General features: G+C 39.2%; 2 protein-coding genes across 8 annotated transcripts in view; one reads left to right on the forward strand and one right to left on the reverse strand.

Annotated features, from left to right (window-relative positions):
• The window catches only part of DZIP1 (DAZ interacting zinc finger protein 1), a 41,422-nt gene extending 21,940 nt beyond the window's left edge, over positions 1–19,482 (forward strand). For 3 of the 6 annotated variants that reach the window (XM_064712638.1, XM_064712647.1, XM_064712629.1), the window contains 9 exons: positions 4,005–4,064; positions 7,075–7,220; positions 7,508–7,703; positions 10,185–10,314; positions 10,493–10,543; positions 11,351–11,553; positions 11,895–12,025; positions 15,527–15,698; positions 16,440–17,622. In XM_064712638.1, the coding sequence (XP_064568708.1) occupies positions 4,005–4,064; positions 7,075–7,220; positions 7,508–7,703; positions 10,185–10,314; positions 10,493–10,543; positions 11,351–11,553; positions 11,895–12,025; positions 15,527–15,698; positions 16,440–16,522 (1,172 nt within the window). In that variant the 3' untranslated portion in view covers positions 16,523–17,622. Of the gene's footprint in view, positions 1–4,004; positions 4,065–7,074; positions 7,221–7,507; positions 7,704–10,184; positions 10,315–10,492; positions 10,544–11,350; positions 11,554–11,894; positions 12,026–15,526; positions 15,699–16,439; positions 17,624–19,348 lie in introns of those variants that run through there. The other 3 variants (XR_010440225.1, XM_064712661.1, XM_064712670.1) reach the window with 3 other exon arrangements.
• CLDN10 (claudin 10) overlaps positions 17,606–27,150 on the reverse strand; it is a 57,628-nt gene continuing 48,083 nt past the window's right edge. For both annotated transcript variants that reach the window (XM_064712693.1, XM_064712684.1), the window contains exons 2-5: positions 24,180–24,341; positions 23,934–24,015; positions 19,342–19,449; positions 17,606–18,621 (exon numbers count right to left, since the gene is read on the reverse strand). In XM_064712693.1, the coding sequence (XP_064568763.1) occupies positions 18,507–18,621; positions 19,342–19,449; positions 23,934–24,015; positions 24,180–24,341 (467 nt within the window). In that variant the 3' untranslated portion in view covers positions 17,606–18,506. The remainder of the gene's footprint in view (positions 18,622–19,341; positions 19,450–23,933; positions 24,016–24,179; positions 24,342–27,150) is intronic.

The raw sequence follows: 27,150 nt of genomic DNA on the forward strand, positions 1-27,150 counted from the left end.
CTGCATATAAAATATCTTCTTTTTTTTTTTAATTAATTCTAGAAAAGGCTCTCTAAGGTGAACTTAAGTACACTTTTCAAAGCCACTCAGATGCTTTTGCATCCTAGTGTTCATTCTGCACATCTTAAATCTGTGTTATGAAAAGATACCCAAGTTGCAAATGTGAGTTACCCTAGGTGGAAAGTAGGAGAATGACTATGTTAGTCTGATGTTTTTGTGTTAATATTCCTGACTTCTTGTGAGAGCTAGTAGAGCTCCTTGAATGCCATTCTGGCTCAACATTCTTCTGTCCATTTCTGAGCTACCTGTAGGGTTTTGTGCAGATATAATTTAGGTCTTACTTTCAAATATTACTTCAGTCTCACAAAAAGGCAACAGATTAATTACAATTTATTTTTTAAACAATATTTTAAAATTAGGCTTTGGCTTCTCTATTACTCTTGAAATGTTGATACTTGTTCAATATTTAGTCTTAGTTCCGTCAATAATATTAGGTGGAAATGAAGACAGTAGTTAAAAGGCAAAGCTACCAATTAGATTGTTCATTAAAACCTGTGTCTCAGTCTGCAGACATGGTGTGGACACCAAGGCTCAGCTATCACTAGGGTCATAGCTGAAGCATCTGAGGAAAATTAGGTTAAAGTACTTACTCTTTCTAGACAGTAAACAGAGAAAAGGGGCACCTTCAGAGTTTGGTTCAGCTGAACTAAGACCTTAATGCTCTTTGAAGTTGCCTGTGTCCCTTCGATGATGGTAGAAGGAGTCTGAGGTGACTGGGTTCCTAACTTAGGGGCCTCAGGTAAGTGTCAAAAAAAATCACACTTAGGAATACTGGTTTAAAATTAATATTTCTGCTGCTTATGTACAGTATGTGGCTTTCTATTGATCAGTTAGGGGAAAGAAATATTAAGTGCATTAATTGAAAAACAATTACAGGTATCACAGATTAGGTCTGGCAGCTCTTTGTATGTGTAATTTGAGTATAAATTAAAGGAGCATGAAATAAGTGTAGCCATGGCTTACATTTTACATTTTTTCCTAGGTTGTTACATTGCAAGTGCAAAGTGCTTACTGTAGATGACACTACACCATAGATAATTTTATTGCTTCCGTTCAGGCTAAAAGTTTTGTAGCATTTCATATTTCAACATAAATAGATCGGATTTCATCTTTAAATGTTGGCCAGAAGACTGCTTTTCCAATAGTACTGTGAGAATATTTTTAACTTGTAGATAAGAAGAGACATAAATATATTATATGCATGAAACATACACAGCCTGAATCCTTCATTATTGTTGAATATATTTTCCTGTTCCACCTGTGTAGAAATTGTCTTCAAATACTCTTTAAAACAGGTATTTAATTATTTCTTAAAGTATGCTGGGCACATAATTGTTCAGTAGTATAATTATCCACTGAAAAATTAAGGTAACCTGTACTTTTGATACATGTCGTGTGTGTCTCCACACAAATTAGCTGGCAGAAGAGCTACTCTGGAAGATATGGGATGATAGACACACCTCTAGCCTTAATGATGGCTAGAATATTTGCTGATATTTAGTATGTGATGATAGATGGCCAGAAGAAGCACATCTCTGATAAACATAAGGAGAGGACTCCTTAAGGGGGGTCATCTCCACACCTGTCTGTAAACCAGAGTAATGGCTTTTCTTAAGTGTGATTCCATTGTGATGTTTAATAGATATCTCTTAGAATAGGTGTACAGTGAAGAGAAAGAAAAGGCTTGTTTACATAAGGGAAGTTGGTGTTCTCAGGTGTTGCACTCCCTCCTGCCTTAGTATTTGATCTCTTCTGTTACCATGCAGTGAGCAACATTATTACACATGACAGTAATGCATCTTAGGTCTGCTCATGCAACTGCTCTTAGTAATTCCTGGTTTTTCATTTCCTCTGTTTCTGTTACACCGTGGAAGAGAAGCATGTACCTTTATGCCTGATCAGCAGACCATTTTCAGGTCTGAGTTCTGGGGACTGGGATTTTCCTGTTACATTAAATCACTTGGCAAGGGCTTGTGCAGAGATGAGTCAGCCCCTTTGAGCAGAGAGCATTTGAGTAAAGTACAGGTAAAACAAGCATAGATTAAATCCAACTACACAGCAACTGCCTTACTGATTGAAAAGTCAGGCCAAGAAACTCAGAAGCCTCAGTGCCCATGCAGCTTAATTAAATCTTCCTAGAACATTTAATCTGTGCTTTAGGCTCTGTCCTTCTAAACAGACACATTTCAGGCTTTTGGGAATGATTCCAAACTGTGTCTGAACACTGTTTTGGAGGATCTTAATTGTGAAGGGAGCAGTGTGCCAGGAGCAGTAGTGTGGAGGGTCATGTTCCAGTGCCCAGGAGTGCTCTGGCCACTGGTAAATTTTACAACTTTAGAGATTAAAAGACCAGAAGCCCATTTGTCTCTCAGAGTTTTGCTTTTAAATAAGATATGTTGTCCTAAGATTTCTAAATCTTAGGACAACTTATCTTATTTAAAAGCAAAAACCTAAATATCCAATATTTGCATCTTGTTAATGATTTGTGATGGTATAAGAAGCATTTTTTTAAAACTTCTTATTTAGTGCAAGTTCTGTGGGAGCAAATCTTAAGTCTGCTAATTGGCTTGGAAAAGCAGGTGAGATGCTGAATATCACCACAGGCATGGAAAGCATGGAGAGACCAGCTCTCATACCCAAGCATTTATGCCACCAGATTTAATCCCCTTTACTTGGGGAATACTGGAGATGTGGCGGTGTCACTTAGCCCCAAATGCTCATTTCACTGTGATTACCCATCACAAAGCATCCATGTTTGTACCTGGTGTACAAGAAATGCCAAAGAACATCTTCATGCAGCATCACTCCTCCCCTTCTACCCATAGAGCATAGCGACCATTTATAGTGCAAGAGGTTTTTTTGTGAAGGATGGGGAAAATGCATGTAGGCCCAAAATACTGACCCATAAATTGTTTTCTCTTATAATGCCTGTAGCTGGATGCTGAAAGTACAGTTTGCATACCTGTTTTTATTATAAACCCTACAGGACACTCAAGCTCTAGTTTTCATTGATAGCAATTAATGTATAGAAGGTGAATATCAACATTTTAAAAACCTGAATTGGTCTACATATAATAATTTTCAAGCATGTCTTATAAGATGAAGTAAATAAACTGTAGTCTGACTTCATTTTTTGTGAAGCAATTTGTACCTGACAGACTATAGAATGAAAAATTCATTGTGTTTTGGAAGCTGTTTGCAGCACAGACATTTCCAGAATTCTTAAAAACACATGATAATACTGACTCTTACTCACATAGAGTGATTGAAGATTTTTAAAATTGGTGTATTGGGAATTATGTCATTTTATATATATATATATATATATATATACACACACACACATATATGTTAAATCTCTGTCTTGCACGTATGGACCCAGTAAATAATAACTCTCTGGAATAGTGAGTTAATATATTTTTCTATATATTATTGAGGTTTACTTTGTCCATTTCACTTGTCTTTTTTAAACTTATAGTATAAAATTGGACATAAACTATATTTTTAAATGTGTCTTAAAAAATTTCTTCTTATGAGAAATGAGCATCAATATTGATTTATGTAATTCTGGGTGGCCCTGTCATTGTAGATGTCTAAAACTACCCTACCTGGCCTACCTGATGCCATTCCAGAAGTTGTGTGATGTATCAGTCAGCCTTGCACTGACAGCTTAAAACTCTGATGTATCTGGGATGACACCATACACCTGTGTTTGGACAGCAGAATCACTCCTGAAGTGACTATTGTATTAGGGTCTCCTCTGCAAAAATGTACCCCTGAGGCACTGAAGAGTCATGTTGCAGTGGGTTTGTGATGGGTAAGCAGGTTGTCAGCAATCTAGAAGGCTGACATCGGTGTGGTGGGTTTTTTTCTGACTTTCCCTCTCTGGACCTTGACCTTTTTCTGTCCTTTTTTCTGGTGTTCCTCTTCTTCCTCATTATTAGAGCAGGCACCCTTGGTGCATATGCTGGAGCCCATAGAGGAGCTTTCAGAAGAGGAAAAAGGTAATGACTGATTCAGCTCAAAATACGCTGGCATGTGTTTCTTGAAAACAAAAAATATTATTTGATGCCTACAGTATTTTTCATTGTATTTCATTATATTTGTGTGATTTGGGTGAGAATATTGTTTGTGTCAGTCTCCTGTTTGCTATTGCTTATAAATATTATGATTTCCTTATCCAAGTTCAATGTTTTTATGAAAATCTGGCTAATTTCTTTAAAGCAGTCACATCTAAAGGGGTTTGAACTAAGCAGAGCAAAAATGATGGGGAAAAGCTCTTGACTAGGAAATTTTTGGTGCTGACACTATTGCAATATGAGCTCACTCCCTTTTAAAACTCTGCATAAGAGGATAAAGAGTTCAGGTGGAAGGAAGTTGATGGTGGAGGCTGGAGCTGCCAGCTTTCATGAGTGCATCACAGATACTTTTACAAGCAATCTGACTTGCACCTACCCATAAGGAGCCACAGCTCCAGCCAGGTTGTGCAATTCAGAGTAAAGTTACATAGCCCAGCACTGGCAGCTGTTGTGCCTCTTCTGAGGAGACCTTGGAGAAGGCCACATTTACACTGACAGAACAGAAAGCACTGGCTCATCCTGCATTTTGTTCTTCTCCTGAAGGCAGCTAATAGTGAAACACCAAATAAAAATCTCTTTTGTGTGTGAAAATCAAAATCAGTCTTGAACCCTACAGCCAGTGGGTTTAAATTTCAAAGGAATGATGCTGTTTTGAAAACAAAATCATTGTTTGAATATGTCTGTGTGTTGGGAGGTTTCCCCAGGGAAAATCCAGTGCCCCTGAACAATCTGAAATAAAGACTGTTTGCATTTTTGCCGTTCCTTCTGCTGTTTCTCTTGCTTGCCATCTTTTCTCTTGATGGATTGTCTTTGTTTCTTCTGCTGTGCCTAAAGGCATTGCCTGAAGTGCATAAGAGAAAAGAAGGAATGCAGTCTGAAAAGATAGACCAAGATTTTTTTGGTTTTGATGACAGTTGTTTGTAAGGGAGAGTGTGAAAATTCTTGACTCAGAACATAATTTTCTAGGATTATGTAGGAGCTGAGACAGTGGACCAGATGTAAAGTCCCTTGTCTCAAAAGTTAAATCTAGTATTTGGGGATGAATAAGAAAACAGTTCCTTAAATAATTGCTCTGGCAAAGAGGATTTGGCTTGAGTTAATTAGCAAGAATTAATATTGTCATTAATTAGGATAATGCTGGGTAGTCTTGTTACCCTTGTTAGTATTTTGTAATTAGGAATTTAAAAATGAGTTTAAATGTATCTATTTTTTGTAAGGATTAACCTTGGAAAGAGATTGGATTTTCAGAAGGCTCCTGGGAGCCTTCCACTTTAAAATATCTAATTTATGGGTTTTTGGGAAGATTTGGTACTGCATAAATAACACCATCATGTCCTGAATGGGGATAGTCAGATAGCCCTGTGTTTCCTCAAGACCAATTGTTTGACTCTTGTAGTTTCTTGTAGTTTCCCAGATAAATCAGTTTTAATGTCATCTCTGTCAGGGACTGAGTTGTCCACACAGTTCCCAAAACTAGATGAGATTTCAGCCTGATTATATCCTCTTCAACACAGATCTAAATAGTATGGCAGATGGACTCTCAGTTTTCATTGCCTATAGTTCTTTCCAGGACCCCATGGGAAACCAGTTTCTCAAAACTGCCTAATATGTCATTTGTGCATCTTGAGGCTTTTTTGTCTCCTCTTTAGGGTGCTTGTCTTTCCCTTAAAGAAAAATGAAAAGTAAATGGAACTGCTTTTTAATAAGCTGTCATTGTTTACAAATAGAAAAAGAGGCACATTTTTTTAAAAAATATAATATTTGAAAGTTACAATATGGAATTATGCTTTCATTCCTGTCCTTGTCTATTGGGTGGCAGATGACTTTGCTGCCCTGTAAGCCATTATGGGAAGAGACAAACTCCTGCCCAAGATTTTCCTGTTATTTCAGGGGAGTTGGGAGTGTGGTTTACAGCTTTCCTGGGATGTTTTATACCCTTAGCCAGCTCTGCTGAACACTGCCAGACAGAAGCAGCCATCATGATTCCACAGATTATTGCTTCATTTACTTTAAGTGACATTCAGTAAAATTTTGTCTTGCCAGTGACAGTTTACAGACAGGTTCTAAATGAGTGTGTTTTGCTCCTTTACTTTCCTGTATGACCCAATAATACTTTGGCCTAACTTAAATGTCAGTCTTCATTTTAGATGGAAGAATCTGTCTAGATGATTCTTTATTGCTTGCATAAGAGTTTTGTATTGACATAAGTGTCATTGTAGACAATGCAAGGGAAAGAGATAGGAACTTCTTTGTCTGCTTTTAAGTATGTATGATGTCACAGACTTGCATAGAAGAAAACACAACACTGAACTTTGTCCTTGAAAGATTTTTGAAGATGGCTATTATCCATCATGTATTTTCTGTGAAACAGTCTGCCCCAGACAAGGTTTTGTCTTTACCAAGACTTTTGAAAGTCAACCTTACTGAAATTAAACCTTTACAACTTTGTAAAGGTTTAATTTCAATAGATTTAATTTCAGAGAACGTCGTATTGTTCAAAGCTTTTCTTAAGAAAAAGTTTGTAGTATTCTTGTTCTGATTCCTGCTGGAATTCAGCTTTTCTTTGAAATACCAGATTTAGAGAACTTAAGTATCAAAAGATAGTCTCTCTTTATCAGAAGTTTTCGAGTACAATGCTAAAGGTAAAGATCTTTGTTCCCAAATATTCAGTGCTGTATCTTTACAGTGATTCTGTAATGTGCAATAAGATACTTGTGATGGTGAGTATAATGTGCAGAGGTACAAATTCCAAGTGAGCTGGCTTTTGTAAGCTAGCCCAATATTTTGAAAATTACACAATTCCAGGTAGATAAAAATGGCACATATAGGTCTATGCTGGTTCTAAAGAATGCATGCTTAAATGCAGTTTTTAATTGTCTCATATAATGTGGATTTAAAAAATGTCTCTTAACAGCATTTTTCCTTCTTATTTCAGAAATTGAGAAAATTGATCTAAAACCAGACAGAAGTAAGCACTATTTAATAAATGCTCTGAAGTCTGATCCTTCTTTAACTAAAGAATTGCGAGTTGTTTTGGAGCAAGCTCTGGAGGAGAAGCTGGAATCCTTGGGAATTAAAGCAGTAAGATACTGAGTTATTTAAAAGGAGGGTAATCTTTGTACCATTTTTCTTCTGTTCTCTTTCACTTGTGTACTACAGTTCTCAACCTATAAAATCCAAAGCTAAATTTCCATGTTTTAAATAACTGTTATTCCTTAACCAGGAACCTGAGGGGATGGCCATCAAATTACAGCTGTGGAGGATATGGCTACACTTGTGGGCAATGTTACCGACTTCTGTGATTTTTCTGCAAGCTTTCTGATATCTGAAGTCTAAAAGAGTGTTTACAATACAATTTGTTTCCTTAGGGTGTTCGTGGAATATCGAGTGATCGCTTAAATAAAATTTTGCGAGCTATTGAATATGCCAGAGAACGCAAAGGGAGGCATGAGCCTGCCATTCAAGGAATTCGAGAGCGCCTTGAACGTCAAGTTGGCCTTCGGATTGAAGAGAGATCATTATCTTCTAGCAGATCTGATGCCTGTGCTCATTTTCCTGGTGAAGGTTACAGTGCATTTTGGGCCTTATTTCATTGTCTTACATTTTATAACTGCTGTTTAAAGTTTTATTTGACAACATTTCTGTATAGCTGCTTTCCCGCTTTTCCATATCAACATTCTATACAGTTATGGACAACTAAACTGTTTTCTTTAGAGAGTTCTTGACATGGTGTTTAACAGCAAATGTCTTAACTCTGGCAAGATAAATAGTGTTGTCTTGGGAGTGTGGCACTTTGGCAGCAAATAAACCCCCTTGCTTCCCAGCTGGTCCTCACAGATCTGAAGGGCAGAATATGGCTGTGCTTAATTTCTGATTTTAACCAATTCAGCATTTGAAGTCTGATCATGTTCCCAGGTACACCAGTAATGTGGGTCACAGTCTGAGTCTGGTCTTGTTTTGTGAACCCAGATTCGCCAACAGTGACACCTTAACCTCAATCCCTCCTCCCTGGCTGACTGCAGTGATGAGGGTCATCCAGACTTTGCCTGATAACCTACCACCCCCTCAGCATGCCATCATGGCCATATAATCCCTTAGCTACACATCTCTTGGCATATCTCATGGAAATCCCTTCATCATATATGTCATCGCTGTAGGCCTCGTTCCTACATTATCCACCCCGTGACTACAGAAACACCTTCAATTTGGTGCCCCTATCACACCTGTTTAATGGATTTTTGGAGGGTCTGTGTAGAACAATTGCTCATACCTCTCTCCTGCACCTTTCATTATACCACATCCATACTGTATATGTTTCTGACAGATAATTATCCACATTTCTATGTGCATGTCTATGATAAAACATCATAGAGTCAGGATGAACATAGCAACAACAGGATGAACACACCAACAACAGGATGAAGTAGTTTATTGAAAATTCTTCTAGCTATGAGTGACCATCTGAAGAGGGAGTCTGACCACTGATGCTGTCCATCTTCCTCCTTACTGTATTCTTAATGAGGTCCTAAGTCAAAGTGATTAGATGCTACCAGGACTGAAATTCCCTGTCAAATTCAGTGGCATTGAGGTTGCCTTTCTAATTTCAGTGGGCAAAGTGCCCTCATCTCCTTCCCTTATATTTGCTGCCACAGTAAATTTCCCAAGTGAGAAGTGTGGAAGAATTAATGTTGCACTCTAGTTACTGTAGTTATTAGCTTCCATAGATAGAAGTGAGGGTCTCCACCCTGCAGGTCAAGCTTGTTGATGTGTGAACTAGATTTGGTTCATGATGGCAATAGTTGCTACTACAACAAGGATAAGGAGTCCTCAGATTATTAACTCGATCTTCAGTGAAGATGTGCTGGCATCATTCTCAGTATCATTACTGGAAAAAGAAAGCAATACAGCTTTCATTGGGGTTTGTCCAGACAGGTTATCCCTTAGTGGCTCAACTCCTTTAACGGCTTGGACTAATGATTGAAGTCCATTTTCCAGCTCAGAATATCTCTGTTCTGTCTCTTTCAATGCAGTTGGGCTGAATCTCTCTGGTCCATCAGGGCCAGTGTGAAACAAGCTGCAGTGCCATGTTCTCAGCAGAATCCCATTCTGCTGTAATAGGGTCCCTGGGGGGGTTGTGGGACCAAGCTCCAGAACTGCTTCATGTGTTGCTCTGTCCACTGCCATGACTTTCCCTTTTGGAGCAGACTGTACAAGGGATGGGCAATAATAGAGAAACCAGGGATGTTTGCACCAATATCCTAAATTTCGCATTAACTGTTGCAATTCTTCTAATCTAGACAGATTCTACTTATGCTCTATTTTCCCAAGGTATCAGAAGCAGCTTCATTAATCTATCAGGCTCTGAGGAGCTTAACCTCCTTTCTGCCCTTGACACTTGGATGTAGGAATGTCTAAACCTAAGGCTGTTAACCCATTTCTTCCCCTTTTCTGCTGCACACACAACCTCCATGGGGCCTTCTCCACCGGGTACTGTATCGCTGTGTTGCAAAAGTGTAACTACAGCTCCCACACCCGGTGCATGAACAGACTGTTGTCTGTTAACCCTAGGTCTGGTCAAATTCCAAAGAGCCAGTCTATCAAAATATGTGGCTTTTTGGATTGCCAGAAGTACATATACACACATATTACACATACATATGTGTATACATACACACATGTATATATACATACATCTGTACATATATACATGTATATTTGTATATATGTTTATAAACATTAACTTTTGGTAATTGTTTATAGCACTAACAATACTATTGCAATCACAAGCTTAATTTCCTGGGTCAAAATGCTTGGCATAGCCAAGGATTAAATTCTGAAATGTGTCTGAGGGGGTTTATTTTTTTCCAAATTGCTGCCCTTTTTAAACCAAATCATGGTAGCTCTGAACTAGTTGGAAGAAAAGAATTGCATTTTTTCTTATTTTTTATGTGAAACTATAGTCTTCAGCATCTTTAATTGTAGAAATAAAATGTGAAAGATATTGAATGTTGATTGTATGAATGACATAGATAACTTTTCTTGTAGAAAAACACAGGTGCCACCCATTGGGAATTTCCTCGCTTGCCACACCTCCAAAACCATCCAAGTGGTCTCCATCAGCTGCCCGCCCACCTGGACAAAGAGCAATCATCCCTGACTATAGTTCTACGCCAAAGTAAGAGATGCCATTCTAAAAACACTCATCCCTCACATAACAGTACTATGGGTTTGGGGTTTTGTGGCTGATGAGAACATTTCCTCAATTGTAAGAATTGAGGAAAGAATTCACAAAACTTCCATATAAGCTTTATGCTTTCTATCAGTCTTGAAATATCTTGTCTCCTTATTTTTAGCCCCATGAAGATTCTTGGAAGTGGAGCTTCCAGAAAGACATCTAGCATCACGTATGTTTTGTTTCCTTGCCTTTTTGAAGACAACATTTTTGTTGACATGTTTGCCACACAAAAACTATTATTAAGCTGAATTCATAAATATTGTCTGGGCTGCATACAATCATTTTTTGTTTTAAAGTATTACTCTATTTGAGTGTGTTATTATAATCCCTGAATGATAGCATGTTGTTCTTTTGGCATATGTATTCTTTGTTGTGGTTGAGAAAAAGATATTCAATAAGATCAATAACTTCGTTTAGTTTTTCTCTTAGATGCTTTTTCTGACTGTGTTAATAGCATTTAGAGACTTTGGGGACCTAATTTTTTTTTTTTATATTTTCATAGTGCAGCCAAAATGAAATACAATATTCCATGTTCCATTCACAACAGGTGCATTGCTTTGACACTTCCTGCACTGAAAAATTCCCACATCTAACTGTTGTCACAAGAGACTTTCTGTGGCACAGATTCCTTGACGCTGAAATTTGCTCTACCTGCTGATGCATGAAAGCCCATCTGTGTTTGCCTGGCAAGACTTGTTTTATATTGGTCTCTTGTTTTGTAAAGATGGTTGCATAAATGGAAAGAGCCATGTGTGTATAAGAGAGCATTTGGGATAACTTTCTGAATTTAATTAGCAGCGTGATTTCTTTTAATTTTTTTCTTTTAAATAGTTAAAATTTAGGGGAGATTCTGTCATTTTGCACTAGGAAAAATGCACATTATTGGAAAGGAAAATGCAAGGAAGCTTAAACATGTATGCGTTGATGCATGCACTGAAACCCAGTAAGTGCTCATGTTGCATGTGGTTTTCCTTAGAACACCACCATTCAGTTCAGAGGAAGAAGCTGATGAAGATGATGTGAAACAGTCTTATGTAGCACCAGAGGCATTGCAAAAGCAGTCAAAACCATCAAGCAGCATTGTCCATGCTTTTCAGAAGCCTTTTGGCAAAAGCAATGGGGATGGAAGGGAGGAAAATGGACCTCAAGAAACTGGAACACCTGCCAAAACTTCTAAAGGTTTTTCACTGCATTTGTATATGGGTGTTGTAACAGCTGTGCATGATTTTGTATTTCATGGTAATATTTTTGTGATAGAAAACATAGTGAAGGCAGACTACCTAGTCTTGAATGTATATATCTATAGGTAAACACCATGTTTTTGCTAATGTATTTCTGTTAATGTATTACTTAAAGATGTGTATCATGCTCTTCTATATAAATGCAGGAAGAGACACAATCTTTGTCTCAGAGAGACATCTTTTATTTATTTTTACTTTGTGGAAAATTTCTAGAGGGTTTACAGTAAAGTCCCTCCTTGCGAATGGAAACTCTCAATTTAATTTTTTTCTGAATTTTAGCAACAGTTATTCAAAAACTGACTAAACAAGTTGGAGAGAGTCTTTCTAACCATGGAAGTAAGAACAAACCAGCTGGAGGAATTAATGTTGCACAGGCATTTACTAAGAAAGAAGGAGTGAAAGAACCAAAGGTATCACTTTTAATATGCAGCATTATTACATTCAGTAATTGAACTATATGTATGTTGAATTTTTTTTCACTCTGAAATCATCTTGATGCAACAAAGAACTTGATCTTTCAAGACAGCTTTTGAATTACAGCTAAGTAGTCTTTTTGGGTACACCTGCACTGGTGTACAGAAAAGGGCTAGCAAGGGACCAGTGGCAAGTTATTTCATCCACAGTGCTTTTTTTGCCTTATACCTTGATTGGTTTGGATCAGTACAGCTCAAAGTTTGGGCATGGCATCATTCTTATCTTCTATTCCAGCAGCATAGAGAGTCCTCCGTCATTTGTTTTCCTAGTGTCTTGTTTTGATGGAGAAAAAAAGGAATTTGCTTATCTAATATTTAAAAACATTATGTCTAGAGCTTTATCTAATATGGGTTTCTTAAATACATTTTAATGAGAGGACAAATTCCATTGGTCTTTGTTCTGCATCAATCCACAATCACTAACTGCTTTCAGACTACTTCAGATCTGTTGCTGCCCATTGAGCATGGCCTGTGTTCACCAGCAGAACACTAACACAATGGATTTTTTACCCCTCAGGCTCCTAACATCCTGGTCTTCTCCTCAGTTTAGAGTTCTCTAATTGGTAAACCATTCTGCTGCAATTTGGGGTCTTTGTCTGAACAGTTTTTAAAAGGAACAAAAGGTACTCCAAATGAGAAGTCAACAGCAAATAGTGATTTTATTTCAGTTTGAGTAGTTGTGACTAGATTGAAGTAGACAGAGAGGTACTAGTTCTAGCACTCAGTACAATATTTTTTCACTGAATTAGCAAATAAGAATTACTAAGAATCTTGTTATCCATGATAAAACTGATACCCTAGGGCTTCCTGATTGTGAGTTAAGTCTGAAACTCGTCACTCCCCCAGAAACGGTGACACTTCTATTTCATTTTCCAGTAAGGAGTGATTGTCCTAATCAACTTTGGCCATGAGGATGGCATAATCACATTTAGCCTGTGTCCTTGTAATTGCCATTGATGACACCTAAGTTGTCCATTGACTGTGTGGGTGCTGCAAATTGCACCAGACTCAAGATTATCAACGAAGACATGACTATTACAGTGCAATTTTTTATCTAGCATTATTTCCAAATTCTTTGTAGTGTCAGATTTTTCAAGAACACAAAGTGCTCACAGTTAAACTGGCAGGATGATTTTGTAGGGATCTTTAGATGGTGAGCCATTGTGTTCAGGAATCTAGGCTTCAAGGGCAAAGACCTGTAGCAAAATAAATCTCAAAACCTATCTTTTAAAAATGCCATGGTTTTCATTGATAATCTCCCTTCCCACATCTCTCAAGCCCCTGAACCTTAAGGCAAGTATTGAGGGAATGAAATCCCTCCTATTGTGGTAGAAGGTTGAGTTTGAGACCCTCAGAGTAGCCTGAACTTATATAAATCCATGGGACCCAGTGAGATTCTTCCCAAGGTCCTGAGGAAATTGGTTGTTATAGTTGCCAAGCCATTCTTCCATAATAATTGAAAAGTCATTGCAGCTGAGTGTAGTCTCTCATTGAAAAGAGGAAAATAAATCCATTTAAAAAAAAAAAAAAGTAATAAGAAGAACCGTGGAATTAACTACTGGCCTGTTTATCTTACTTCTGTGTCCAGAGAGATCATGGAACAGACAGAAAATTAGACTATAATGAGAAGCCAGTAGGTTTTGATTAGATATTGGGAAGAAATTCTTTACTGTGAGGGTGGTGAGGCACTGAACAGGTTACCCAAAGAAACTGTGGATGCCCCATCCCTGGAAGTGTTCAAGGTCAGGTTGGAGGGGGTTTTGAGCAACCTGGTCTAGTGGAAGGTTTTCCTGGCTATAATGGGGGAGTTCAACTGCATGATCTTTGAAATCTCTTCCAACCCACATCTTTCCATCACTTTATGAAAAATATTGTTGCTATGATTCATTTAGAATACATTGTGTCCCTGATGTATCCTGTATGGACACCATGAGTTCAGAATACTATACTTATGAAACCAGGGCAGGCACTGCTGCTTTTTTTCTGCAGTCTTTACAGAAGAACCATCTTGTATACTTTGGTAATTATATGCATATATTTATGCCCATATTTATATATTTAATGTAGATGTCTTTATATAAGTCTTTGAGTTAATAAAACTGTTTAGCAGTTTTGATTGGTACCATGTATTTACACTTGATCAAAACTGAATTCTGTTGGAAGTTGACATGTTTATCTCCATTTTTTACTTTAACAATCATTTGGGACTTCTTGAATGTTCGAGGAAACTCTTCCTCCAGCATTTCTCAATATATGTGACTGACTTTCCCATTGCCACACCCTCCAAACGCAGACCATTTGAAACAGCGCAATAGTGAATTCTGGTATGTTAATAATACAGCACACTGAGCAGATCTGTCAGTTTTTGAAAAACAGTTTGCAATGTTAAACTGGAGTTATGTTGCAAGATAAGCAGTACTGGAGTCTCTTACCCACTTTTGAGACACACGACATGTTCATATTTGTTGATTTTTCTCCAGCATATACATACCTTACATTGCTTTCTAATAGCATCTGAACCTTCCTTCTGTGCAATGGAAGCACCATCTAGATCCTTACTGTAATACTGGAGACTCCAGTGAAGTAAGGTTTTAGCTTTGGGAGAAAACATTATTTGCTTTCCACAGTTGAGCTCTCTAAAAACAGCTCAAATCCATCGAACCACATTTGACTGAAAAATAGGGAAATGCTGTAGCTCTTCTTGCTAAAGCTGAATGAAGATACTCAGTTTTCAGGCAGATGAGGTAAGGGGGACCATGGATTCATTGCCTTCAGGTTCATCTGTCTGAATTGACTCTCATTTTGTGAACTTAGTATACAAATCCACCACTTAATTTAAATATGCTTGTACATGCTGACACTGAGCCTTGAGGGGAATGTGTATTTAAAGTTTGAGCACCATGCAGTTTTTAAAATGTTCATTATTTAATTTTATCTTTAAATAAATTAGGTTTAAATTGAAAAGGCCTTTACTGCAATATTTTTTCCTAGTTTGACTGCAGAATGCTTGTAAACTGCCACCTTGCATGTCATATCTTTGTTTTCATGTAAGTAGTCTACATTCTAATGCTTAAATGACTTTCATCTCACTGGAATATCCCAGAAAAAATAATCCTATTTTAAGGCTGGCATATAATACCTGAAAACAGAGGTTTATGCCAAATACAGAACTGGCAGAACTTAAAATGTTTGCAGTTTCTGACTTAAAAAAAAAACTGAAACACCCAAGCCTCTTTTAGTTTCAGAATGATAACAGTGAATTAATATCATTTAGGTAATTGAATTAATGTAGATTTTAAAACTCTGATGATAGATTTCATAAAGGCCACATGCCAGTGCATTCTCCTTGAGCAGTTTCACATTGTTGAGTTTAGGAAAGAACACAGCACAGCTTGAACAGACAAAGGAAAAATGCCTGTTTTTTCTTGTCCCTGTTAGCTCGCAGAAGCTGATGAAGATGATTGGGATATTTCATCAGTAGAAGAAGACATTTTATTGATGAAAGAGAACAGAGCTCAGAAGGCAATGACAGTTCAGAAAAACGAGCCCAGTGCTGCATCTGTGGTTCATGCATGGGGCCTTCCCAAGAAGAGTGCACCAAAGGAGGAAGGTAACGTGTTCATAAGGGACTGACCCACCTAGAGGAGGATTCAGTACAGTGTATTACACATTGCAATTTAATAGATGGTGTTTTGTAAGAAAAGAACAAGAGAACCTTTGTGTTTGGTTTCTTGCTATGTAATGTTTTTATGATACTTAGTGGTACATAAACCACACACACACATAAATACACAGAGATACCAACTTAAATTTGAGATTTTAAACCATAATATTATCAGACTTCAACCTCATCTTAAAAATTAATCATCTGAGGGTTTTTTCTTCCCAAATTTAAGAGAGAAGGGAACTCACTTTGTCTTGAGAATAATAACATGTCAGGTTTGTTCAAACAATCTAACTGACTAACCAGGCTGAGATAAATATTTGAACTAGTGATAAAGCAAAAGCCTCAATCTTATATATAATTTATATAGTAATTTTTAACCCTAACATTTCAATGTATGTAAAGGTTAAAGCTGTGTCAGTTACATAAGGATACTTCTGGTTATTTTTGAAGGGAAGGTAAGGTTGGCACTGACTGCTTGTACTGTGCCTTGTCTTCTGTGAGAGAAACAATCTACATATTATCAACTCTTGTCATTTGCTTACTGATTGCAATTTGGGGCTTCCTGAAGCTCAAAGGTATTTGCTCACATAGCATGTCATTTTATTTTATAGACAAATGCAAAGTAAAAATATCCCCGAAAGAGTATTAATAACTATTAATTGTTCTGTCTGTTTGTTTTAAAAGGCCTTCATGAAGCTGACAATACAAGCACGTTAAAAAGCAGCTTAGTCACTGTAACAGACTGGAGTGATTCTTCAGACATATAATTGTTCCATTCCTGATTGATTGGAGGTCCTGCTTTTGGGTTCTGCTGGGATTCAAAATGCAGGTGAAAACATCAAATGTTTCCCAGTAACTTCTCTAATTGGTCCTGTAATAACAAGGAATACTGTTTACAGAGCTCTTGTGTCTTTCAGTCTGACTCTGAAAAAGAATATTGAAATATGCATTAGTGGCCATGTCTCTTTGGAAACAAAGTAATTTTTTTCTTTTTGTGGCAGTTTAACCCCAGCCAAGCCCCACGCAGCCACTCACTCACTCCCTCACCTGTGGAACTGGGGAGAGACTTGAAAGTCAAAGTGAGAAAACTTGTGGGTTGAGATCAAGGCAGTTTGATAGGAAAAGCAAAAGCCACACACACAAGCAAAGCAAAACAAGGAATTAATTCACTGCTCCCATGGGCAGACAGGTGTTCAGCCATCCCAGGAGAACAGGCCCCCATCAAATGTAATGGTGACTTGGGAAGACAAAAGACAATACAAATTCTTCCTCTTCCTCCTTTTCCCCCCACTGTATATACTGTGCATGATGTCACATGGTCTGGAATATCCCTTTGGTCAGTTCGAGTCACCTGTCCCACCTGTGTCCCCTCCAAACCTCCTGTGCACCCCCAGTCCTCACTGATGTGGTGGTATGAAAAACAGAAAAGGCTCTGTGCAAGCCCTGCTCAGCAATACCAAAAACATCTCTGTTACCAACTCTGTGTCCAGCACAAATCCAAGACACAGCCCCATACCAGCCACGGTGAAGAAAATTACCTCTACCCCAGCCAAAACCAGCACACTCATGAGTTCAGTGGTGAAAGTCTCTTTCATTTCTCTGAGGTGAAGATTTTGCCTCTAGTGTTTACATTAAAGATTGAAACTGGTCTTGCAAGAAACCAATGAACAGAATATACTGCAGAGTATTTCTTTATACAATCTTTAATGCATATTTTTTATATTTTATCATGAACTTTATATAAAATTGTCAACATTTTAAAGAAAATATGTCCATGTATTAAACTATTACGTTTCTACCATGGTTTACAATAAACACTAAATGAAAAGAAAAAAGCCTCAGCTCTAAAACTGATCATCATTAAATGCCTCCTATATGGGGAAGTTGGTTTGTTGTGGTTTTTTTTTGTATTGGAATTCAGTCTTTGTTAGCATAAAAGGACAACAACTGGAAAAAGTGTCAAGCCACAGTAATGAAAGCACTAACCTGCCATGGCAGAAGTACTTGACATTTCTGCTTTGTCCATATTGGCTGCCTTCTTTAAAAAAACACAATAGTGTTTCTACTTAAATGAAGTACAAAAATAACATAAAACAAAAAGAACCTTGACTTTGTAGTTTGAATGTAATTTAGATAATATCAGATACAAAACTTTTTCTATACTGTGCCATTATTAAATAGGACTGTTCATTTTTTATATTTACACGGTTGTCCCAAAATAACCAACTTTTATTGAAATTCCACCAGTCCATCAGTTTAAACTTCACAAAAAACCTGAGTTTGTGTCTGATTTTAGGGACTCAATCTAGAAAGCATTTTGTGACCATTTGTAATCTCTGTTCTCATTTATTGACTTGTACAAATACTCCCTCAAAAGTCATCACATTTCCATGGACAGACAAAGAAAAAACATTAGCTGAATTTTTGAACTGCAATATGCCAATACAGTGTGTATGATGCCATTCCCATAAGCAGCTGACATGACAAACTGAATTAGTAAATACCTCGTTTATTTTTTTTCAAGAATGCAACATCAGCTCATGATTTCCAGGTATAAACTTTACAATACCAACATCAATCTTAAAATATTATATAATAAAATTTACATCAATATGTAAAAAGCTGCAAGTTAATATTTTTAAAAGTCATTGTCTTAGTGGTAAGTACATAGGGCTTAGGGTGGGGGGAATCACTCTGAATGAAACGTACAAAATCACGTTTAAAAACGCTTTGAGTCTTCCAACAGTGCAACTAAACGTAGGCGTTCTTGTCAAAGTGCTTGGGTGGGCTTTTGTCAGGGACGCTGTTGTGCACCTTTGTGCGAGAAGACATCACAGATGTGGCTCCATTATAGGCATACCCCCTCCTGAAGAGAAAAAAACAACCATTTACAGCGCTTCCCACAGACAGGTGGCATCTCTGCATCCAGGCATTCTAGTAATAAAGCCAGAAGAAATGTATTTGTAGGGAATGTACCTACAAATTTCAGGGAAGGTGGCACATTCTTACTCTGTGTGGTCCCATTCTAGTTAAACATTGCCACTCCAGCTATCTCTTTGCATCTGTCTTTACACTTTCCTGTAACACATTTCTCTCCTTCACAGCTAAGTAAATTAGGGCCTAATGATGAACTAATTTAAATTGTGGCAGACCCTAGGTGAATAATTATTCTCTACAGCTGTTCCTCTTTGTTATCATCCCTCTTCAGCTGCTGGAGGTCCCACTGCCACCACCACTAGCTCTGATGATTTGACATCAAAGAAGCTTGTCTATTCGTGCCTGTAAAGCCACCTGACCACTTTTCCTACATCACTGAATGCACTGTTTTGCAGCTGTAGTAAATTTATGAAACATATATATATATATATATATATATATATATCACAAGTATTTGTTCTGAGCCAATAGCTTTTCTTTAATGGTGGACAAAGCATTAGCTTTACATCCCCTTACTTTCTTTTATCCACATAATCTTTTACAGAATCTCATTACAAAGTGTTTTGAAACAGTAATCAAACTGCATACATATAGCAGGTAAAAATGCAGAGGTATTGATTTCTTTCACTAAGTAAAGCTTGTGTTTTACCTTGCAGCATTACTGTTTTCAGCTATTGAGAAGCAGAATATAATGCCACCAATTATGCAGAGTGATGCTCCAGCCCATCCAATGAACAAAGCTGCTCCTAATTCATACCTACAAGAAGCCAATAAATGTATTTAACAAAAGAGAGCATGGATTTAAGAGGGTTATTTCCAGAATAAAATAACTAAATACCGTATTTTTCTTTAATAACTGTCCATTGGCACATAAATTATTCACCACAAAATCAGCAGCTCTGCCATTCACCAACGTTCTTTTCATTATTTCCTTCTGACTCAGAAGGCAAACTCTCTCCCTGCAGTACAGCTGGGCAGTGCTTCTCTCCTTGCTCAACTGGGGTTAAGGTTAGGGTTAGGTCTGGCCTCTGTGCATCTCCTCCTGGATTGCTTTGCTCTGGGGTTATGTCATTCTGTGGCCTGTTTACAGCTCCAGCTCCTCCATTTCAGTTTTGTTCCTGTTGGCTCCCAAACCTAACTGGACTGGGGCTTTTGCTGGGCCAGAGACTACAAATTCTGCCTACAACTCTCCTTAAGTTTCCCCTCTGGCTCTCAGGATCTGTCTGCCTCCATCCCTCATCATCCACACACCAGCCTACTTAAAACATGAGGGTTTGTACATATGCATAATATACATATGGATACACATGCAATGTATATGTATGCAACATATGCATATACATACACAGGTGTGTCTGGTGTAAGCACTTGCACACACAGGTGCATGTTCCAGCATCTTTCTCCTTCTCTAGTCCCTGTGGCTGGATTCCATCTGGAAGAAACTGCTCCCAGCAGCTCCATGGGCAGAGTTCTCAGTCACCAGCAATGGTTCCCTCTGCTGCCTCAGCCAGCTGCAAACTGTTTGCTGCCAGGAACTGCTCCCTTTGTCTCTGAGAGGAGACAGGGGTGCTTCAGGGGCATTTTCCCACTAAGTTCACATTTCTAAATCAACAGTAGTAAATGAAGGGAAGGAAGGGCATTGGGAAGAGATTCTTTTCTTTCCCCTCAGTGCTGAAGCTTCAAGACAAGCAGCAAACCATGGATGCTCCTTGTCTGCTCCACTCCCCAGCTCTCTGCCTGAGTACCACTCTTAAAGCATGTTAAGGATGACCTGCATTAGGTTGCAGGCCAACAGTCTCCAGAGTCTCCTATTCCTCACCTTTAGAAAACACTTGTGTGTCTCTTGCTCTTTCTCTGCTGCAGTTTCTCCTTAAGGAGACATTTATCTTCTCCAGACTTCTGGGATCCTGCACGGAAACACAGGCCCTGCTCCAGCCACAGTTACCAACCAGGAGTCTGTGCATTCAAGCAGATGCTACTAAATTGATTTGTTGCAAACTGTGGTGAGGCAGCCAAATAAAAGCCCCTGATTGACAGCCTGCCTGCAACTGCAACACTGTGTAGCTGCACTTCTCAGCTAGTTGTGAACATTTCCATGTGCACAGGCCCTAATTCTACATTATCAAAATATCTAACTGAAAATACCCGTCAGCTGTTCTGAAAAACTTGTATCTTTACAAAAGGGCACTGGAGAAACACACAAAAACAATCCAGTGAGGTGTTAGAAGATTCCAGACCATAAATCATCACTGGACCACGAGGCACACGCAAGATCCGTGAAGAGCCCATGAGGATCAGGTGCGCAGACTGTGAGGGGATAAAGACCCAGGGATTTCTTTGCTCAGGCTCCCTCTCTGGAGACACCAAGCTCAAGCTGAAATAAAGTGACTCTGCCTCAGAACCATTCCTCAACACCAGCATGGAGCTTACAGACCTAACCCGCAATTTAAACTGCTGGGAACCATAGCTCCTTCCTCCCTGGAAAACTCCTGTTTCACTTTAAAATCTGTCAAACCTGTAAAGTTTTAATTCTACTTATGCTCACATTTCCAACAACCTTGCTAGAGTTTTCACATGACTCAAGGAGATTTGTGTCTCTCCGAGGATGGGGGTTTCTCTGATTAGAAACAGAGATCCACATCAGAGCTCATCACCTAAGATCCCATTACATTCAACATGCAAGAAATACAAACAAAGTGCACTTGTAAAACACTTTCAAGGCATTTCTTTCATTGACCTGTAAAAGCAGATCAGAGGGACTAGCTCAGATGTGAGGAAAGCCCCCTCATGGAGATCCCTCCAGGACTGCCAGAGCACACCTAAGGTACAAGGACCAGGACTAGGCTCCCCACAGAAGTTGATGCAGATCACCACACTGCTGGAGAACAGAGCTGGACCAAGATCCAGGATGGCTGTTGCAGTAACAACTTATTTGCCAACACCATTTGCCCAGAAAGTGGGAAACACAAGCTTCCATGTTTTTATCTAACCACACAAAATGGTTGACCAGAGGCTGAGGGATTTAAGGAGACCAGACACTATCTTCCCTTCCTGAAATTCTTCAATTGTACAGAAAAGAAATCCTGACTATATTTGATATAACTGGGTAGAAAAGGGGTACCTGAGTGTTACCTACTAGCTGGGACAGAAGACATGGCCTTTGTAGTTGGCATTATTTGACCTTTTGAAGCAACACTTGTTACTATACCATGATTAAACAGTATGGCCCTGCTTGGGGGACTGCCACACTGGCAGTTAATGAGTTGCAGAGCTGTCCTGATAGGTCTTTCTTCCACATCTTCAAACAGAGATAACAACCTTTCTGATTTATATTGGTACTTAGGAGGAAAACTCAAGATTTTCAATTGCATATCAATGCCTATATGGGAAGTTAGTCAGATAATTTAAATTAAAGATAGTAAAGAAGGCTGGAGGGAAATCCTGATGGTTGACACTAGGTGCTGAATATCTTGTGCCATTTGTTTACCACTAACAGTATCTCAAGCCTGTCTTTGACACTGCCAGAATAACTTCAGGAGGGAAATGCGTAGGAAAAGGCAAAAGGTTGGAACCCTCTCTCAGTGAAGAGACAATTCCAAATTTCCACAATATACCAGCAAACATTTTAAATGTGCCCACAATGCATAAAAAAGTAAGGGTTCGGAGACGGCAACAAAATGGAAATTTTGCATCAGTTGAGAGAGGAAGGAGCTGAATGCCACCATTAGCTCAGTCTGATGCAAGGTTACTGCATGAGCTACGTGCATTGTGCACAACTCAAATTAAAATTTCAGTATTTCCTCCCTGTCTTTATCTTTGCAATCATGATTATGTCTGTCTGCAGCTGAGCTATGCTGGTTGTCCCACAAAAAACAGGTAATTTCTGGAGAGGATATTTTACTATCGTTATTTCAATATTTAAACTGGATTTCTCATTCCTTCACAGTAAAATTCCACCCTAAGGTCTGCCTGCTCTTTTGCAGCAGACAAGGGTAGGAATACAGTGTAGGAAAAGGACTTCTGGCAGCAATCATAGTATTTTTCACTAAGAACAGTAAGCCTGATGAATAATTAACTTCTGTCTATATAGCCAGGCTCCATTTTCTTCCAAGAACCTCATATCCTCCTTTCTTTTGGTGGCCTTCAAGCCTGTCTTCTCTACATAAAATAAACAGAAACTATAGGGGAATTATGGAGAAAACTAATACAAGACTACTAATACAAAACTAATACTGTTTCAGGAAAAGCAGTGTCAACCCTACTGCAAATGTAGATCCCTTTAGTGTTATTTATTCAGACTATTTTCTTTCTGTCAAAGTGAAACATAAAGGGTCAGGGCTCCTTACTGATCCCTTACTTGGGTCCCAGGGAAATGTACACCCAATGTTTGGCATATTCTGGAATCACTGCCAAGAAAACTTTAAAATCCTTGCCTTTAAAAAAAGAGTTTACACCATGTATTAAAGCAAAACATGAAAGTCTCTGATGGTATAATTTACAGCCAACATTTTCAGACCCGGTAGTTAAGAATGTCAATCCAAAATCCAAGCGTTGGTTTGTGGATTGTTGCTTTTGCAGGTCCTGAGAATTTGCACAGCTTTAAAGGAAGTCTTCAGGGATGCTCATTATCTCTGGTGTGGATCCCAAAATTCTATAAATACTCACTCTCTTAAATTTAATTACAGGTATAGGCAAAGTATTTATGTCAATGCTTAAAAGATCATGGGTTTTGATGAGGTTTATGATCCAAATTTCAGTCACCTGGATTTGAAAATCTTCCAGCAAAATTCCACCAAGCCTGCAGAAACCTCTCCTCAAGAGGAATCAAGATTGCGTGGTGCTCAACACATTTATCAAAGCCACCTTCTGCCGAAGGCTCCAGGAAATACTTTCCTCCCTTCCCTATCAAATGATGCACCTAATGAGCCCCTGTGTCTTGTGCAATCCTTTTGCTGCACCTCTGGCATCCAGGCAGGTTCCATTCCCAATTAACCCCAGCAGCCCTGCCAGCTCTGGGCACACAGATTGCAGAGCCATCACTGTGCAGCAAAGTGTTTGCTTGTTGAATTTCAGCACCTGGTTGCTCCAGTTAGAAATTGTGGTTAAATAAAACTGCAGCCCACTCTCCTCCTCTGCCCACGGGGAGAAGCAGCTGCTCTCTGTCTAAACAGGCTGTGGTGTGCAGTAGGAAACCTAAGGAATACTTGTTTGAAAGATTTATGGGTATAGGAAAGTACTTACTTTTGTGCAACAAAAGAAGGGTCAAAGAACTCAGACGTAATCCTGTTTGCATACAGGGAACAACTAGTCATAGAGCACAGCCCTGAAAAGCATAAGACAAACCATTCAGTGGAGCTGGCAGCAGAGCTTTGGGCCTGGCCCTGAAGTCAACGAAGTCATGGAGGACTGTGCACGGGTTTCTGCAGAAAAGAAGCGGCTCCGGTATGATTTCAAATATGCAAACTGATAAAAATAAAGTATATTTACCAGAGAGTATGAAAATCAGTCCAGCTAAACAAGCTATTTTTGCTTTAGTCTGATCAGAGCCTCCAACTTTTGTACATTTCATCCCAACCAGTCCAAAAACGGCACCAAAGAAGCCCAGGCAGACAGCGGAGATCATCAATCCTCTGCAGGCCTGGATGTAACCTGTGAGAGAAAGAGCAAGGCTAATATGAGAACTGGGACCATGACAGGTTTTGCTGTACTTTCCCTCCCTCTGTGCAGAATCAGGCACTCGCTATTGCAAGTGGACTCAGGCTTTGGCTGAAACAGCATCACTTTACCACTGAGTGGGTTCCTCCAGGTGATGTGTGCCCTTCACAGGGCATCATCACCCATGCCCAGCTCATAAGAATCATACTATGGCACCCAGGGCTCCAAAACATTATCCCATGGCACTGAATATAGCATCTGCAGAGGTTATACCCATGAGGTCTAGAAGAGCAGCAACTCCACGTGGTCTGATCAGGTCCTAAGTTGCAGAGCCACCCTTTAAGTGCAGTGCACTCAAAGCAAGTCTTACATCAGACCGGTTGTGTCGCAGGTGCAATATGGCTGGCAGTGAGGCTGGCAGCAGAGACCCTGGCTGGGGTCCTGAGCCTTCCTAGACCTGCGTGGATGCGCCACTGATTTGATTTGGATCTACCCAGCAGGGCCTCATTCTGCAAGGAAGTCAGCCACGCACTCAGCTCCATGGACAGCAGTAGTCCCTTGGCATAAAGCAAATCACTGCCATACTTAAACCTGGACAAACAGCTTGCACCTGGCTTCAGCCACAAACAATTTGGCTGAGACTGCTCCCAGAGCGACATCCCAGGGCAGGACCCTTCAAGGGGGAAATGGGCTGCTTGGCCTCTTCTCCCTTCAGAGAATATCTTGTAATTGAAGGACTGTGATAATCTCATATCGCTGCTTACGGGGTGGAACGCTGCAATCTTACACAGCTGAATAACCATCACAAGATGTTTTTCTTCATAACTTGTTGTTACATCTCATTTAAAATGAAAATGAACTCCCACTATTAGGGCATTCATTCTTTTTGCTTTGATCTCCAGTGGGTGGAAATGTTGAGAGCTAAACCACATTGTCATTGCCTATTACACCAAATTTTATGTAATAATAAATAAGCAAAAAACCCCACCAAACCCTGCATAAAAGTTTTAATATGTAAGAAAACAATATACTAAAGCAGGAACTAGAGGACATCTGATGAAAACAGAAGGCAGCAAATTCAAAACAAAAGGTATGCTTGTTTGTAAAATGAAGCGGTGGAATTCTTTTCTACAGGATGTGTGGACACTAAGGGTTTACTGAGACTCAGAGACTGGATAGGTTCCTGATGGAGAAGTCTGTGTCTGGCAGGCAGGGCTTTGGATGCAGATAGCTACCACAGACACCTGGCCACCTTCCGCTACTCTCAATGCCACCTCCTTTAGCCGCTGCCGAAGGTACATCAGCTCTAGGATGACCGCCCCCTGCTTGAACAATGTTTTAAATCCTGCACTGATTCACAGCTTTGAGCAACAAAGAAGTTTGTAGCACATAACACCCCACTTTAGCAGGCCTGCTGATGTGGGAGCTGTGCTGCCCATCTGTGAACACAACCTACTGGTATTTATCTACCTCTGCTGGCACACAGACAGACTTCTTTCATTTACAACTGTAAGGCTTCTGTAGCCCACCTGCTCAAGAAAGACACAGTCAGTGACATAAGTGTGACTGTCACACGGCTCACATGTTGGAATGTGAGAGAGAGTGATTTGTGCAAGACTCAGGTTCGAAGACAGCAGCCTTGCTTTGCTAATTTTTGCTATAGGCATGGAAAACTTGGCTTATGCTGCTTTAGGTGGTGTGTAATGTATTTCTTGTAGCAGACAGGTAAAGCACGAGATGAAGAGTGGAAAGGAAGCTATTATTTCTGACAGGTCCAATTTATTGACAGTGTTAGTTAGCTAATTGACACATTAAAGTGCTGAACCATGAACATGTTTACCCGGAGGTTCTCTAAACTTTTATTTATGTCTGAACCTCCTAGGAAAACCAGTAAATATTCACCCCAACTAAAATATCCAACATTTGCTAGTAACCACAGGGCTGAAATTCAGTTTTTTCCTGAAGGTCAATACACAGTTTTAAAATAGGTAGAGGGTAGTGAGACAGCAAGAAATAATTAACTCACTCACTCAGAAATCATTTTCAATTATAAACAGCATGAGCTGGAGGACTGCTCAGTTCTGCTGAATGAATAACCTTTCTCACTGAATAATTCACCAAATTGGGCAGGCCAGCTATAGTAGGGCTTGTTTCAGTTCACCAGAGCAGTCAGCCAACTGGCACACATTTTTAAACCAAAATACAGGAAAAAAAAATTCCCAGCTTACACCAGTACTGTGGAAAAGCAGAAGGCTCTAGTAGTCCCACAAAGTGGACTGGAGCATTAGGAAGCATGAAAAGTTGAAATCAACCTTTTCACCAAATCAAACTTTCTACTGCTTAGATCCTAGATTCAAACTCTGTATAACATTTGGCTGTAAGAGAAACTAAACCTCTTTTTTGCTTTCATGAAAGCAAGATTATATTGGGCACCAAGAGTTATAGGGCTTGTTCTGCTTGAAGAAGAAAAGGATCTGGAGAGACCTTACAGCAGCCTTCCAGAACCTAAAGACTTTTTACAAGAGTGTGTAGTGACAGGACAAGGGAAAATGCCTTTAAACTGAAAAGGGGCAGATTTAGTTTAGATATTAGGAAGATATTAGATATTAGGAAGAAATTCTTTACTGTGAGGGTGGTGAGACACTGGAACAGGTTACCCAGAGAAGCTGTGGATGCCCCCTCCCTGGAAGTGTTGAAGTTTGGATGAAGCTTTGGATCATCTTTGAGCAACCTTTACTAGTAGGAGATGTCCCTACCCATGGTAGGCAGGTTGGAACTAGATGGTCTCTAACGTCCCTTCTAA

This window comes from Zonotrichia leucophrys, chromosome 1 (assembly GCF_028769735.1).
Source record: "Zonotrichia leucophrys gambelii isolate GWCS_2022_RI chromosome 1, RI_Zleu_2.0, whole genome shotgun sequence".
Lineage (NCBI taxonomy): Eukaryota > Metazoa > Chordata > Aves > Passeriformes > Passerellidae > Zonotrichia > Zonotrichia leucophrys.